A 17078-nucleotide genomic window follows, 5' to 3' on the forward strand; every position below is an offset into this window, starting at 1 on the left:
GTAGCGATGGAGGAGTCAGTTCAGAATAACTCTCAGGATTTCCCCCCTTTGGTGGATCCACCACCTGCTCCACAAGGGAATGCTGGTCCATCTGGTCATGTCCCTCCTCGGAATGCCTGGAGCCGTGGGGCCCCTTCTTTTTCCACCAGTAACAGTTCTACTGGTCAGGCCTTTAAGAGAAGGAATGTGGTCAGATTGAAGCATAGGGGTTCCAGAGAGGAGCTCCCTGATAGGAGGTTTGTAGTAAGGGAGTTGCTGTGTCATCAGATGGGGTTTGCTCCAGCAGACATACTGGCAGTCATCAATCTCCCTGACAGACAAGGTTATGATGTCAGCTTTAAGCTCATGTCTGACTTAGACAGGTTCTGGGCCAGTTTCAGTGGTTTGCGGGATAAAGAGGGTTGGAGGAATTTCATCTTTATTCCCATCTCCAAACCTGACACAGCAAATGTTACCATCATGTTCTGGAATGAGTCTGTGCCCCCCCAGGATGTTGTCATCTGGCTTAGAAGACATTGTGAAATGGTTTCTGAGTTGACAAAAACTAAAGACAGTGATGGGATCTGGACGGGTGGTTGGAGGGTTCTTGTTAAGTTGAGGCAAAGTAACAATGTTACCCATCACCTGCCAAACTCTTTTTTCATTGGGCGGGAGAGAGGAGTTTGCTTCTATGCAGGTCAGCCCAGGTTATGTTATAAATGTGGTAAATCTGGCCATGTGGCGAATGTTTGTACGATCCTGAAGTGTAATCTTTGTGGGGAGGTTGGCCATATCAGTTCTACCTGTGAGAAGGTTAAGTGCAATCTATGTGGTGGGCTTGGCCATTTCCATAGGGATTGCCCGGAGGCCTTCCATAATAAGGATGGGGAATCTGCAGACAATGAATTGTTGGCTGCAGCAGAACAACTAGAGGAGGAAGCTTTAATGAATGGGGCTGTATTGACTAGGGAGGAGGTGGTCCAGGAGGTCCAGGAGACTACTCCCGGGCAGACGGACAGTGTTCAGCAGGCTGAGGAGCAGCCGGCCCCACATTCCTCTTCTGTTCCAGTTCCTGTCTCTGTGAAGATCACTGGTCAGAAGAGGAGGAATAGGAAAAAAGATAAATCTACCCGTAAACCCGAAAGTGACTGGACATTAGTGCAGAAGCCAGCTAAAAAAGTGAAAGGGCCACCAGAAGTGGGTACGGCAGTTTCCACCAATCGGTATGAAGCGTTATCAGATTCGGATGCTGACTCCTATTCTCTGGGGGCCCAGGAACTGGAGCAGGAATTAAAAAGAGTGGAAAAGGAGTATGTGATTGGCTCAGAGGATGACCCGCCCACTAAAAGGCGTCCGCCCCCTGATCCTGGATCCGCAGAATCTGATATGGAAACTGGTAGTCAGCAGAGTGACTCCGATTCTGACTTATAATGAAATGTTGAAGTATAGATTTATGGAAAGGAGTCTTATTGTCACATGACATTTATTTCCTATTAATGACCTTTAACTGCTAAGTTTTTGACGTAAACAACATGTCAGTAATTGTTGTATTTCTGTTATTTTCAGTCAGTTAGTTTGTTATTATGTATCTTGTTTGTTTTTTACAAATAAAAATCTCCATACATAGAGAATAAGAACAGATAATGAGAATTACACCCAACATACAGGACAAGAGAAGTAGTACTGTGCAGAGTCCATACATACAGAATAAGAACAGATACTGAGAATTACACCCAACATACAGGACAAGAGAAGTGGTACTTGTACATTTAGTTGTACATAGGACTTATTTTTTATACTCAAAATGATGACATATAGAGGTTGATTTTCTAAAACTGGAGAATGTTGTGCAGCTCTGCACAGAAACCATTGATCCTGCCAAAACGTAACTGAACAAGCTGAAGTTAGAAGCTGATTGGCTACCATGCACCAGATTTTGCATTCTCCAGTTTTAGTAAATCTCCCCCATGTATATCAGGGTGAGTGAAAGTGAAAGTAGCATTCTTTTCACGTATTGTACATGAAATAGTCTGATTCCTGTGAGGTCCTGCCTTGCCCAACATCTGGTTACACATCTTTTAAAACCAGAGTGCAGTATCAGCACAGAGGAGTTTGCAGAGACACTGCTGAGAGCAAACCGATCGTGTTCATGGGGTTAGAGGTAGGTACCAGGGTGGCATACCCCCCATCACTTTGAGTTGGGAACGAGGGACACCTATTAGGAATAGTATGTAGGCAAAGGTTACTCCCCCACCACAGCCCTTCAAAGGGGAAATTATACAAACAAAAAAGATTGGTTAAACCCAAAAGTGCTTTTTTTTTACCACTATTATTCCTTTATATTGGCTATTGTACATTTACAAATGCAGCAATTAAAAATTGGATGAAAGGTTTAGCACTGGGAAACACTTTTTTAAAAGATATATGGATAAATGAGGAGGAAAGAGGGACAGATGGACATTGTCCCAAATCAGGGACAGTCCCTCAAAATCAGGGACAAAACCATGGGGCCCCATACAGCCTACTGTTGTCATATAGTAAAGGGATGAGTAGTGATAATTCTTATATTTATTGCTGTTGAGTTTGTTAGCAAGTATGGAATGCAAAATTCTTCTATCCCAAAAGTGAATTATTCTCGCAGCAACTCGGTTCATCCACAGAGATGCATTTATTGAATCCCAACCCCAGTTCACAAGATACTTGCAACAGATGACCAAATCCAGCAGAGCAATTGTAAATATTCCAATGAACAGTAGCCTTCAGAGTCCCATTGGTTAATTAATGTCATAGCACACTACAATCCAGCATATGTCAAGTCTATATAATTTGCACCTAAGTAGCTTCCACACTTGCAATAATGTGTGTCATAATCTAGACCTATAAATAAACAAAAACACCAAGCGCAATAATGTTCTAGCATGACATATACAATCAAATAAGTGTAATTCAAATGTATGTGAATGCACGTGCAATTAATTAAATAAAAATTGTTAGATTGACAATGATATCAAGCTGCTATCAATTATATAGTGGTCAGAATCCCCTAAAAATTAAAACATATAACATAGATTGATGCGCTCTGATACAAAGTTCAATCAATGTGAGAAAAGAATTTTTTGTGCTAAAAAACCAATGTGAAAAAAATTGCTACCAAATCGCTAAAAAAATCGCATATATATAAAATCGCAAATATATGAAAAAATCGCAAATATTTAAAAACTGCGTTCCTCCAGTTATACAAATCCACTGGAAGTGGTGCGATATCTCCAAAGTAAACTAAGCAACAATTGTGTATAGATATACTAAAAATGCATTTGCAAATAGTAATCAATCCAAATTAGTGCCAATAAATAAATAAATTAGATATATTACCTGTGATAAGTGTTAAATCCTCCATAATAAAAAATAAATGATATGCTTATAAAGGTGCAATATATATACAATTGATGAGTATGAATAGATAAATAGTGCCAATAGAATCTGATTAAATATAGATGATTAAATTCATGAGATAGGATAAGTAACAGGCAACAGTTCAATGCTCAGTAATCTGGGATATCTGGATTCCTGCAGTACTTATTTGTTCACCCTCTGAGCTATTTCTTCCACAGCCACAATGAATGGTAATTTTCTCAGTATCAAGTGGTTTTATGTAAAATAAACAAAGAGAGAAAACATTGCGCAATATTGTTACAATAAAAGTTCACAGGCAAAACAGCACAGTGATACACTCACGTGTGCCTGACTTGTTTTAGGCATGCAGATAAGCAGAAAGGCAGATCTCAGCTGGCTTGTAAGGACAAGGCTTGCTACGCAAGCTGCTGCTGCTTGATGCAATGTATTCAGCAGACTGTGTCCTAGGCTCCTCCCACGCGTTGCATCACTGACACGTGACTTTCTCAAGGCCTTACAAGCCAGCTGAGATCTGCCTATCTGCTTATCTGCATGCCTAAAACAAGTCAGGCACACATGAGTGTATCACTGTGCTGTTTTGCCTGTGAACTTGTATTGTAACAATATTGCGCAATGTTTTCTCTCTTTGTTTATTTTACATAAAACCACTTGATACTGAGAAAATTACCATTCATTGTGGCTGTGGAAGAAATAGCTCAGAGGGTGAACAAATAAGTACTGCAGGAATCCAGATATCCCAGATTACTGAGGATTGAACTGTCGCCTGTTACTTTTCCTATCTCATGAATTTAATCATCTATATTTAATCAGATTCTATTGGCACTATTTATCTATTTATACTCATCAATTGTATATATATTGCACCTTTATAAGCTTATCATTTATTTATTTTTTATTACGGAGGATTCAACACTTATCACAGGGAATATATCTAATTTATTTATTTATTGGCACTAATTTGGATTGATTACTATTTGCAAACGCATTTTTAGTATATCTATACACAATTGTTGCTTAGTTTACTTTGGAGATATCGCACCACTTCCAGTGGATTTGTATAACTGGAGGAACACAGTTTTTAAATATTTGCAATTTTTTCATATATTTGCGATTTTATATATGTGCGATTTTTTAGCAATTTGGTAGCAATTTTTTTCACACTGGTTTTTTAGCCCAAAAAATTATTTTCTCACAATGATTGATGCGCTCTGATACAAAGTTCAATCTATGTTATATAATCTAGACTTGTGCTTTTATGGTGGAGAAGAATGAATGTGTGAATGTGTGTTTAACAGCTAAAACCTTCCCCTGAAATAGTAGTGCCTGAAACTGGAGCCGTTCCTGATTGGTTAAACAAATACATTCGATCTTAAAGTGATTGCAAAGTCTCGTTTTTTGTTTTTTAGTTAAAAATAACAAACATGTTATACTTACCTGCTCTGGGCAGTTGGTTTTGCACACGAATCCTCCTCTTCTCAGGTCCCTTTTCTGTGCTCCTGGCCCCTCCTTACTATTGAGTCCCCTCACAGCCAACCGATAGCTATGGGGCACCTGAGCCGAGCCGCTGCTCTGTGTGTCCATGCTGACACGGAGCCATGGCCTGGTCCCGCCCCCTTTCTCTTCTCATTGGCTGACTGGCTTTGATTGACAGCAGCAGGAGGCAAGGGTGCAACGCTGCTGTCTTAGCCGGACAGCTGAGACAATTCTACAACATCACTGGATCTAGATGGACCTCAGTATTTGGGGGGACTGAGGGGGGCTGCTGCACAGAGCAGGCTTTTTATCTTAAAGTGGTTGTAAATAAAAAATAAAAAAAGAACCTGCAAGACAAAGGCATATTGAGCTAGTATGCATCGCACACTAGCTCATTCTGAAATACCTTAGATCGAAGCTGTTGCAGCAGTCCCCCAGAGTTATTTCTGGGCTCGCGGGCTCTGGCGCTGTGAGTGGCCAGATGCGTGATGACCTTATTCCCGCGCAATTGCACGGGAGCCGCCGGTTGCGGCACGGGCCCTTTACAAATGGCACGATCGCATGCACTAATTCTCCACTTCTTAACCACTTGAGCCCCGGACCATTATGCTGCCTAAGGACCAGAGGTCTTTTTCCAATTTGGCACTGCGTCACTTTAACTTTTAATTGCGCGGTCATGCAATGCTGTACCCAAACGAAATTTGCATCCTTTTCTTCCCACAAATAGAGCTTTCTTTTGATGGCATTTGATCACCTCTGCCGTTTTTATTTTTTGCGCTATAAACAGAAAAAGACCAAAAATTTTGAAAAAAAATGATATTTTCTACTTTTTGTTATAAAAAAAATCCAATAAACTCAATTTTAGTCATACATTTAGGCCAAAATTTATTCGGCCACATGTCTTTGGTAAAAAAAAAGTTAATAAGCGTATATTTATTGGTTTGCGCAAAAGTTATAGCGTCTACAAACTAGGGTACATTTTCTGGAATTTACACAGCTTTTAGTTTATGACTGCCTATGTCATTTCATGAGGTGCTAAAATGGCAGGGCAGTACAAAACCCCCCCAAATGACCCCATTTTGGAAAGTAGACACCCCAAGGAAATTGCTGAGAGGCATGTTGAACCCATTGAATATTTATTTTTTTTGTCCCAAGTGATTGAATAATGACAAAAAAAAAAAAAAAAAAAATATTTACAAAAAGTTGTCACTAAATGATATATTGCTCACACAGGCCATGGGCCTATGTGGAATTGCACCCCAAAATACATTCAGCTGCTTCTCCTGAGTATGGGGATACCACATGTGTGGGACTTTTTGGGAGCCTAGCCGCGTACGGGGCCCCGAAAACCAATCACCGCCTTCAGGATTTCTAAGGGCATAAATTTTTTATTTCATTCCTCACTACCTATCACAGTTTTGAAGGCCATAAAATGCCAAGATGGCACAAAACCCCCCCCAAATGACCCCATTTTGGAAAGTAGACACCCCAAACTATTTGCTGAGAGGCATGTTGAGTCCATGGAATATTTTATATTTTGACACAAGTTGCGGGAAAGTAACACTTTTTTTTTTTTTTTTTTGCACAAAGTTGTCACTAAATGATATATTGCTCAAACATGCCATGGGCATATGTGGAATTACACCCCAAAATACATTCTGCTGCTTCTCCTGAGTATGGGGATACCACATGTTTAGGACTTTTTGGGAGCCTAGCCGCGTACGGGGCCCCGAAAACCAATCACCGCCTTCAGGATTTCTAAGGGCATAAATTTTTGATTTCACTCCTCACTTCCTATCACAGTTTTGAAGGCCATAAAATGCCAAGATGGCACAAAACCCCCCCAAATGACCCCAATTTGGAAAGTAGACACCCCAAGGTAATTGCTGAGAGGCATGTTGAGTCCATGGAATATTTTATTTTTTGACACAAGTTGCGGGAAAGTGACAATTTTTTTTTTTTTTGCACAAAGTTGTCACTAAATGATATATTTCTCACACAGGCCATGGGCATATGTGGAATTGCACCCCAAAATACATTTAGCTGCTTCTCCTGAGTACGGGGATACCACATGTGTGGGACTTTTTGGGAGCCTAGCCGCATACGGGGCCCCGAAAACCAAGCACCGCCTTCAGGATTTCTAAGGGCGTAAAGTTGTGATTTCACTCCTCACTGCCTATCACAGTTTTGAAGGCCATAAAAAGCCCAGATGGCACAAAACCCCCCCAAATGACCCCATTTTGGAAAGTAGACACCCCAAGCTATTTGCTGAGAGGCATGTTGAGTCCATGGAATATTTTATATTTTGACACAAGTTGCGGGAAAGTGACAATTTTTTTTTTTTTTTTTTTGCACAAAGTTGTCACTAAATGATATATTGCTCAAACATGCCATGGGCATATGTGGAATTACACCCCGAAATATATTCTGCTGCTTCTCCTGAGTATGGGGATACCACATGTGTGGGACTTTTTGGGAGCCTAGCCGCATACGGGGCCCCGAAAACCAAGCACCGGCTTCTGGATTTCTAAGGGCGTTAAGTTGTGATTCCACTCCTCACTACCTATCACAGTTTTGAAGGCCATAAAATGCCAAGATGGCAAACCCCCCCCCATTTTGGAAAGTAGACACCCCAAGCTATTTGCTGAGAGGCATGGTGAGTATTTTGCAGCTCTCATTTGTTTTTGAAAATGAAGAAAGACAAAAAAAATGTATTTTTTTTTTCTTTTTTCAATTTTCGAAAGTTTGTGACAAAAAGTGAGGTCTGCAAAATACTCACTATACCTCTCAGCAAATAGCTTGGGGTGTCTATTTTCCAAAATGGGGTCATTTGGGGGGGGGTTGTGCTATCTGGGCATTCCATGGCCTCCGAAACTGTGCTAGGCAGTGAAGAGTGAAATCAAAAATTTACGCCCTTAGAAAGCCTGAAGGCGGGGCTTGGTTTTCGGGGTCCCGTGCGCGGCTAGGCTCCCAAAAAGTCCCACACATGTGGTATCCCCATACTCAGGAGAAGCAACAGAATGTATTTTGGGGTGTAATTTCACATATTCCCATGGCATGTTTGAGCAATATATCATTTAGTGACATCTTTGTGCAAAAAAAAAAAAAAAAAAAAAAAAGATTTGTCTCTTTCCCGCAGCTTGTGTCACAATATAAAATATTCCATGGACTCGACATGCCTCTCAGCAAATAGCTTGGGGTGTCTACTTTCCAAAATGGGGTCATTTGGGGGGGGTTTGAACTGTCCTGGCATTTTATGCACAACATTTAGAAGCTTATGTCACACATCACCCACTCTTCTAACCACTTGAAGACAAAGCCCTTTCTGACACTTTTTGATTACATGAAAAAATAATTTTTTTTTGCAAGAAAATTACTTTGAACCCCCAAACATTATCTATTTTTTTTAAAGCAAATGCCCTACAGATTAAAATGGTGGGTGTTTCATATTTTTTTTCACACAGTATTTGCGCAGCGATTTTTCAAACGCATTTTTTGGGGAAAAAACACTCTTTTTTAAATTTTAATGCACTAAAACACACTATATTGCCCAAATGTTTGATGAAATAAAAAAGATGATCTTAGGCCGAGTACATGGATACCAAACATGACATGCTTTAAAATTGCGCACAAACGCGCAGCGGCGACAAAATAAATACATTTTTAAAAGCCTTTAAAAGCCTTTACAGGTTACCACTTTAGATTTACAGAGGAGGTCTACTGCTAAAATTACTGCCCTCGTTCTGTCCTTCGCGGTGATACCTCACATGCATGGCGCAATTGCTGTTTACATTTGACGCCAGACCGACGCTTGCGTTCGCCTTTGCGTGAGAGCAGGGGGGGACAGGGGTGCTTTTTTTTTTTTTTTCTTTATTATTTTTTTGCTTTTTTATCTTATTTTTAAACTGTTCCTTTCATTTTTTTTTTTTTTAATTAATTTTATTGTTATCTCAGGGAATGTAAATATCCCCTATGATAGCAATAGGTAGTGACAGGTACTCTTTTTTTTTAAAAATTGGGCTCTATTAGACCCTAGATCTCTCCTCTGCCCTCAAAGCATCTGATCACACCAAGATCGGTGTGATAAAATGCTTTCCCAATTTCCCAATGGCGCTGTTTACATTCGGCAAAATCTAAGTCATGAAATGCTCGTAGCTTCCGGTTTCTTAGGCCATAGAGATGTTTGGAGCCATTCTGGTCTCTGATCAGCTCTATGGTCAGCTGGCTGAATCACCGGCTGCATTTTCAGGTTCCCTGTTGGGACAGGAAAGCCAGAGAAAAACATGGAAGACGGTGGGGGAGGGGGGGCATTCCCTCCCACTGCTTGCAAAAGCAGTCTAGAGGCTAATTAGCCGCTAGGATTGCTTTTACATGAAAGCCGACCGCTGGCTGAAAAGAATGATACCAAGATGATACCTAAACCTGCAGGCATCATTCTGGTATAACCACTCAAAGTCCAGCAACATACCAGTACGTTGCTGGTCCTTGTTAGGCATATATTGTAAACTTTTTTTTCATGCAGCCTGTGGGCTGAACGAAAAAAAGATATTGATCGGTGGGTATGCCCACCATTAGAATACCTCCCTTCATCCACCCACTTCTAATGATGGGCATACATGCACCATTTATATATGCCGAAGCATGGGGGCATCCTCCCGCAAAAGGCAGGAGCAAATTGCTCCTCCACCCACTGCTGCCCCCACGCTTCGGCATATATGCTGAAGTATGTAACTGTGGTGGTGAAATCACCTCCGACAGCGCTGGAGTCACGGCTTTATATATCGTGGGAGCAAACGCTGTTGCTGTCAAGATAAATAAATCCGCGCTGCAACTGAATGGCGTACCTGCTAAGCAAATGATGGTTAACAATAAAACAAAGTAACATTACAGTATAACAGTAAGACTTACCATACCTGCAAAGCAAATACAAAAAAAAAACATAGTAAAAAATAAAACATTTAACGCAACCTGTGCCTAAAATATATATATGCCGAAGCATGGGGGCATCCTCCCGCAAAAGGCAGGAGCAAATTGCTCCTCCACCCACTGCTGCCCCCACGCTTCTTCATATATGCTGAAGTATGTAACTGTGGTGGTGAAATCACCTCCAACAGCGCTGGAGTCACGGCTTTAGATATCGTGGGAGCAAACGCTGTTGCTGTCAAGATAAATAAATCCACGCTGGAACTGAATGGCGTACCTGAAAACAATAAAATGGTTACCAACAAAACACAGTAAACGGTAAAGTATGAAAAATCTGAAAAGGAAACATGGTAAAACATAATAACAATAAAACATTACAGAATAGAATAGAGTAAAAAAGAGAAGAACAATAGAGAGAGAGAGAACAATAAAACAACAACTATTTTTGGTTTTTTTATTTTATATTTTTTTTTGTTTTTATTTTTTTTTTATTTTTTTTTAATTTTTTTTTTACACTTTTTTTTAGTAACTTTTAACTTTTGTAACTCGTTCCAGGTTTGGGTCTCTCAAAATGCAATGGCATCTTGGGAGACCCTGTGTTAGTGTGCCTAGTCTGTGCAGTGCTGAACCCTACGCTAATACTCAACTAATGTATGGTAGCGTTCAAAGCATTCACCCATGCAAAGACCAGGATTGCCAGGACAGGAGGGACAATAAGACCGGGTGTCACGCCTAAATCCGCGCTTGCTGCAGACACGACATCTTTTTTGGGGGGCTCGTTGGGTAGGGGTACTCGGGATGGCATAAAGAAAATGCCGCTCATGCAGCCGGCTTACTGCATTTGGTTGGGGAAGGTGAGGTAGAGCACCGTCTGGAAACAGAAGGGCTCTGACGATCTCTTCCTGGAATTTAAGGAAGGATCCAGTCTGTCCTGAAGCTCTGTATAGCACATGAGCATTCAGCAAAGCCAATTGAAATAAGTATACAGACACTTTTTTGTACCAGCGTCTGGCCTTACGGGCAACTAAGTACGGCGCCAACAACTGGTCGTTGAGGTCCACCCCTCCCATATTAAGGTTGTATTCGTGGACACAGAGGGGTTTCTCCACAACACCAGTCGCCGTAGAAATTTGGGTCGTCGTGTCTGCATGAAGGGAGGTGAGAACGAAAACATTCTTCTTATCCCTCCACTTCATAGCGAGCAAATTATTATACTTCAAGCAGGCTCTCTCCCCCAGCCTAAGACGGGAATCTACAAGCCGCTGGGGAAAGCCCCAGCGATTAGGTCGCACGGTGCCACATGCTCCAATCTGCTGATCAAACAAGTGACTAAAAAGTGGCACGCTCGTATAATAATTGTCCACGTACAAGTGGTACCCCTTTCTGAATAAGGGTGACACCAAGTCCCACACTATCTTGCCAGCGCTTCCTATGTAGTCAGGGCAGTTTGTCGGCTCTACGTGACTATCTTTTCCCTCGTAAACCATAAATCTACATGTATAGCCTGTGGCCCTGTCACAGAGCTTATACATCTTGACCCCGTATCTGGCACGCTTGCTGGGAAGGTACTGTTTGAATGACAAGCGGCCAGAAAACTTAATCAGGGACTCATCAACGCAGACAACTTGATGGGGGGTAAACAAGTCTGCAAAACGTTGGTTGAAGTGGTTTACGAGGGGCCGAATTTTGTAGAGCCGATCGTATGCAGGGTCTCCACGAGGACGACAGAGTTCATTGTCGTTGAAGTGCATGAACCGCAAAATCTGCTCGTATCGTGCCCTGGCCATGGAAGCAGAGAACAAGGGTGAATGGTAAATTGGGTCAGTGGACCAATATGACCGCAACTTACTCTTTTTATTCAACCCCATGAGGAGGGAAAGGCCCAGAAAGGTCTTAAATTCGGAGACCGTAATTGGTCTCCAATCTCTGGCAAGGGAGGACTGGGGATTAGCGGCGATGTGTTGACCAGCGTATAAATTGCTTTGGTCCACAATAGATCTATAGAGATCTTCGGTGAAAAACAGTGAATAAAAATCCAGTGGCGTAAAGTCAACTGTTTCCACCTGAATTCCGGGTTGGCCAGTGAAAGGGGGAAGTACGGGCGCTGCAGAAGTGGAAGGTTCCCAATTCGGATTGGCCAATGCAGCAGGAAGGACACTATGGGCACGACGGGCCTGTCTTTGTCTTCTTGGTGGCAGCGGGACACTACTAGTGCTTGCCACCTCGCCAGCTTGAACTGCACTTATGGGACTCGCCACGTCACCAAGTGTTACTGCAGTGCTGGATGTACGACCAGGGTGTACTAGGCCGCTGGTGCTTGCCAGTTCACCAGAAGGAGTAGCGGCGCTAGTACTTCTCTGCTCCATACGAGAGCCCTGCGGTTCTTGCACTTCAAGGACAGAAGAAGAAGAATGGGGTCTGGTACGCCTGACTCTAGCAGGGACCACAACTCTGTCGTCAGAGCTATCTGTCATGGAGCCGCTGTCCTCTACAGGTTCGTATTCTGAGCCTGAACTTGACAGATGAGTGACTTCACTAGTGTACCTTCGATTTGCCATTTTGGCCTCTAAATTTAGGGGTACACTAGTGAGACTCACAGGCAAAAAAGCTCCTGACTGTTGGCGACTGTATCAAAACGCTACCAAAAAACTGTTAGCGATCGCAGGGATCAGGCCTGACTCTGCGAACGCTGCAGTTATGTGTGCTTAGTGTTTTGTAAGTGTCAGTTATCGATCGATACTGCACTTGGGTGGGCTGGGCAGGGCTGGGCCGAGGAGCAAAACGCAGGTGCTAGCAGGTATCTGGGCTGATCCCGCTAACACTGCGTTTCAGGGAACCCTAAACTGCTGGAGAGTATAGATCTGATCGGATCAGATATCGATCCGCTCAGATACTATAGCACTAAGGGAGGTGTATGCTGCGTGCGTGGGTTTTAGCGGTACTGGCACTAACCTGACGCTGCCTGGGGCGACGCAGACCTTATCTGATCCTAAAAACTTAACTTCTATCACCGCCGGGCAATTAGGGGGTTAAACCTTTATAGGGTAATAAACGGCGGGTGCCCTAAAACTATAATAAACTATAATAAACTGTAATAAACTGTAATAAACTACAAAAAACAAACTAGCTAACCAGCGTCACCCGTAACACTTATACGGTGATCGCTGGTGAAAGGGTTAACTAGGGGGCAATCAGGGGGTTAAAACCTTTAGCAGGTAGTATATGGGGGTCCCTATCGCTATAAAACACTGACAGCGAACCTATATACTTACCTCCCTAACTAGCGTCACCTGTGTCACTAATACAGCGATCAGAAAAACGATCGCTTAGCGACACTGGTGACGGGGGGTAATCAAGGGGTTAACTTTTATTAGGGGGGGTTAGGGGGGTACCCTGGACCTAAGGGGGGGTACCCTAGACCTAAAGGGGGCTAACCTAACTGCCCTAACACTTCTAACTGACACAAACTGACACCAATGCAAAAAAAAAAAAATGCTATTGGTGTCAGAGTGACAGGGGGTACAGGGGGGTGATCGGGGGGTGATCGGGGGGTGATGGGGGGTGACAAGTGTGCCTGGCGTGTTCTACTGAATGTGTAGTGTTGTGCAGACTTACTTGGATGTCTTCTCTCCTCGGCGCCGGATCAAAAAGACCGACTCGAGGAGAGATTACATCACTTCCTTTCCCTCTGTTTACATTACAGAGGGAAAGGAAGCATTTTCATTCGCCGGGAGCGATCGGGAGGGGGTGGCCAACAATGGATGGCCGCCCCCTCACCTCTCATCGCCCGGGAAGAAATGGCGACCGCTTCGGGCACCGGGGGGGGACCGATCGGACCCCCCACCCGCGGAAGGCAAATCACGTACATGTACGTGATTTTGCCTGTCCGTGCCACCTTGCCGACGTACATCGGCGTGAGGCGGTCGTCAAGTGGTTAATAAGTGATTAAAAAGTACTGACTGGCATATTTAAAGCTTTGGGTATCTTTTCATATCCTTTTCCATCTTTGTAAAGTTTCATTACCTTGTTACGCAGGTCTTTTGATTGTTCTTTTCTACCTCCTCATGGCTCAGTGTCTAGCCTGCTTAGTGCTTCCATGTGAGAGCTAATAAACTCATTGACAATTTATACACAGACACTTATTGTGATTTAAAAAGCCACAAATGTGGGAAACTAACCTTTAATTGCCATTTTAACCTGTGTGTGCCACCTTTTGTGTCTGTACCAAGGCCACACATTCCACAAACTTTTTATCAGGGAGATTTTTGGGTGATTTCTGTTATCATAATGATTTCAAAAGGATCCAAAAAACTATGTGATAATAAATGGCTTCATGTTTTTTGCTATCCTAAATAAAAGACAGTTTTTTTGGCATGATCAGTCATATTTTCAATATTAATGCCAAAATTTCATAATTTCTGCCGGGGTATGCAAACTTTTGAGCATGACTGTATGTGATTGAAGGAGACACGTGAATACCTCTAAGAAGGCTTTACTGAGCTACCCACTGATTGAAGTGAATGTGAAACTGTGAAAATAACATCAAAATTAATTTAACCACTTAAGGATAGCCCTATAGCAGATACAGGTGGTACTCGAAAAATTAGAATATCGTGCAAAAGTTCATTTATTTCACTAATGCACCTTAAAAGGTGAAACTAATATATGAGACTCATTACATGCAAAGCAAGATCGTTCAAGCCGTGATTTGTCATAATTGTGACGTTTATGGCTTACAGCTCATGAAAACCCCAAATCCACAATCTCAGAAATTAGAATATTACATGCAATCAATAAAACAAGGATTGTACATAGAACAATATCGGACCTCTGAAAAGTATAAGCATGCATATGTACTCAGTACTTGGTTTGGGCCCCTTTTGCAGCAATTACTGCCTCAATGTGGCGTGGCATGGAAGCTATCAGCCTGTGGCACTGCTGAGGTTTTATGGAAGACCAGGATGCTTCAATAGCGGCCTTCAGCTCTTCTGCATTGTTCGGTCACATGTCTCTCATCTTTCTCTTGACAATGCCCCATAGATTCTCTATGGGGTTCAGGTCAGGAGAGTTTGCTGGCCAATCAAGCACAGTAATCCCACGGTCATTGAACCAGGTTTTGGTGCCTTTGGAAGTGTGGGCAGGTGCCAAGTGCTGCTGGAAAATGAAGTCGGCATCCCCATAGAACTCGTCTGAGGAAGGAAGCATGAAGTTCTACAGAAATCTCCTGGTGGACGGCTGCGTTGACCCTGGACTCAATGAAACACAGTGGACCAACTCACAGCAGAAGCCGAACTGCGGGAGCCGGGCAATGGATGTCCATGGGCACCTGCCGATCGTCGGACAGAGATACAGGATGAAGCTCTGCCCATGTACAGTAAACAAGATAGAGCTCCGTTCTGACAGGGGGAAGCAAGGCACAGAATGAAATTCATCACTTCCCCTAGAAAAGCAGCACACAGTACACACAAACACTGGCTATGCACACAGTTATCACTTTGATTGTCCTAGATGTTTAACCCCTTCCCAGCCAGTGTTATTAGTACAGTGCATATTTTTAGCACTGATCATTGTATTAGTGTCATTGGTTCCCTCAAAGTTTCAAAAGTGTCAGTGTCCAATTTTCCATCGCAAGATTGCAGTCCCGCTATAAGCTGCTGAGCGCCACCATTACTAGTATAAAAAAAAAAAAACAATAAAAATTCCAGTAAATATCCCATAGTTTGTAGACGCTATAACTTTTGTGCAAACCAATCAATATACTATACGCTTACTGGGATTTTTTTTTAATCAAAAATAAGTAGCAGAATACATATTGGCTGAAATTTATGTATACATTTTATGTTTTTTTCAATTTTTTTATTGCATATGTTTTATAGCAGAAAGTAAAAAATATTGTTGTTTTTTTTTTTTTTTCAAAATTGTCATTCTTTTTTTGTTTATAGCGCAAAAAATTAAAACCGCAGTGGTGATCAAATACCACCAAAAGAAAGCTCTATTTGTGGGAAAAAAAGGACGTCGATTTTGTATGGGTACAGCGCCGCACGACCGCACAATTGTCAGTTAAAGCGACGCAGTGCCGTATCGCAAAAAAATGGCCTGGTCATTAAGGGGGCAAATCCTTTCGGGGCTGAAGTGGTTAAGATAGACTAATGTGAAGGTCACTAAAAATACACTATTTCCTTTAAAATCAAATACTGGTTGCAGACTAATAATTATTTATTTATTTACCTAATTATTTATTTATGTTTGTTTATTTTTAGATTCTGAAATAAAGAAATCATGGCTTCTGGCACAGATTCCGCAGAGACGATGAAACGTCTTAGATGGAAATTATTGGAAGCGTTTGAGAAGGACGCGGAGGGTCTGTGTGATGAGTTGGGATCTCAAGGCCTCATAACCCCGGATGAGATGATTCAACTCCAACGTGATAAAGATCCAAGAGGGAGAGTTGAAAAAATGATGAACATCATACTACAGAAAGAAGAAGACTGTCAGACATTCCTGTGTCATCTTGAGAAAATGATCCCCAGATTTCCAGCACTGAGAGACCTGTCCCAGCACTTTCCAGAAAGTAAGTCATCTCAGCTATAGGAATATTAGAGGCTGGGTATTATTTGTTTGTCTACTGAGCTTCAAAAAACAAGCAAGAGAAGCCTCCATCTAAGTTTAAACTGTTTTATAGAAAAAAAACAAAATAAATACATGCTCTCACTGCATGACAGGTTAAGTCAGCATGTCTTTAATGTAGAGAATGAAGTCATCTGTGGAGCAACGCAATCATGCAAAGATCGACAGACAAGTGGCTGTTCAAAGGTGCAGATATCGGCTAGGTAAGCAGTTGGTGCATGCAAGGGGGCATGGCTCAGCATTTCATGGCACAAGGTACGCCCCTTTGTCAAGCCGGTGTTCTGACATATACTGTCCTCCTATCGGATAGTGTCCTCTCCGTACTGCGCAGGCGCAGCGCTTGCGCAGTACGGAGCAGAAGGAGATGCCGAAAGTTTCCGAAATTGATCAGCTGACCATCAGCTGTACACGGCGCTCGGGCACTTGTTAGCGATGGCTGTGTAAGAGGGCCCCTCGCGGGCTCGCTTCGCTCGCCACGCTTCGGGCACGGCCTCGCTGCGCTCGGCAACTATTTATTCTAACTCTATGTTCACTTGGATAGTAGGGAATGAACCTGGACATAGGGTGAGATTAAAAGCGCAGGCGCCGTGTACAGCTGATGATCAGCTGTTAAACTTAGGAGACTTTCGGCGTCTCGTTTGTCCTCCGTACTGCGCCTGCGC

General features: G+C 42.5%; 1 protein-coding gene across 1 annotated transcript in view; it reads left to right on the plus strand.

Moving 5' to 3' along the window:
* The first annotated feature begins 1988 nt into the window (after positions 1 to 1988).
* The window catches only part of LOC141148321 (interferon-induced very large GTPase 1-like), a 39431-nt gene continuing 24341 nt past the window's right edge, over positions 1989 to 17078 (plus strand). Inside the window, exons 1-2 of the mRNA XM_073635649.1 lie at positions 1989 to 2140; positions 16050 to 16360. Coding sequence (XP_073491750.1) covers positions 16069 to 16360 — 292 coding nt within the window. The 5' untranslated portion in view covers positions 1989 to 2140; positions 16050 to 16068. The remainder of the gene's footprint in view (positions 2141 to 16049; positions 16361 to 17078) is intronic.

The sequence above is a fragment of the Aquarana catesbeiana genome, linkage group LG06, assembly GCF_042186555.1.
Source record: "Aquarana catesbeiana isolate 2022-GZ linkage group LG06, ASM4218655v1, whole genome shotgun sequence".
In the NCBI taxonomy this organism is placed as follows: Eukaryota; Metazoa; Chordata; class Amphibia; order Anura; family Ranidae; genus Aquarana; species Aquarana catesbeiana.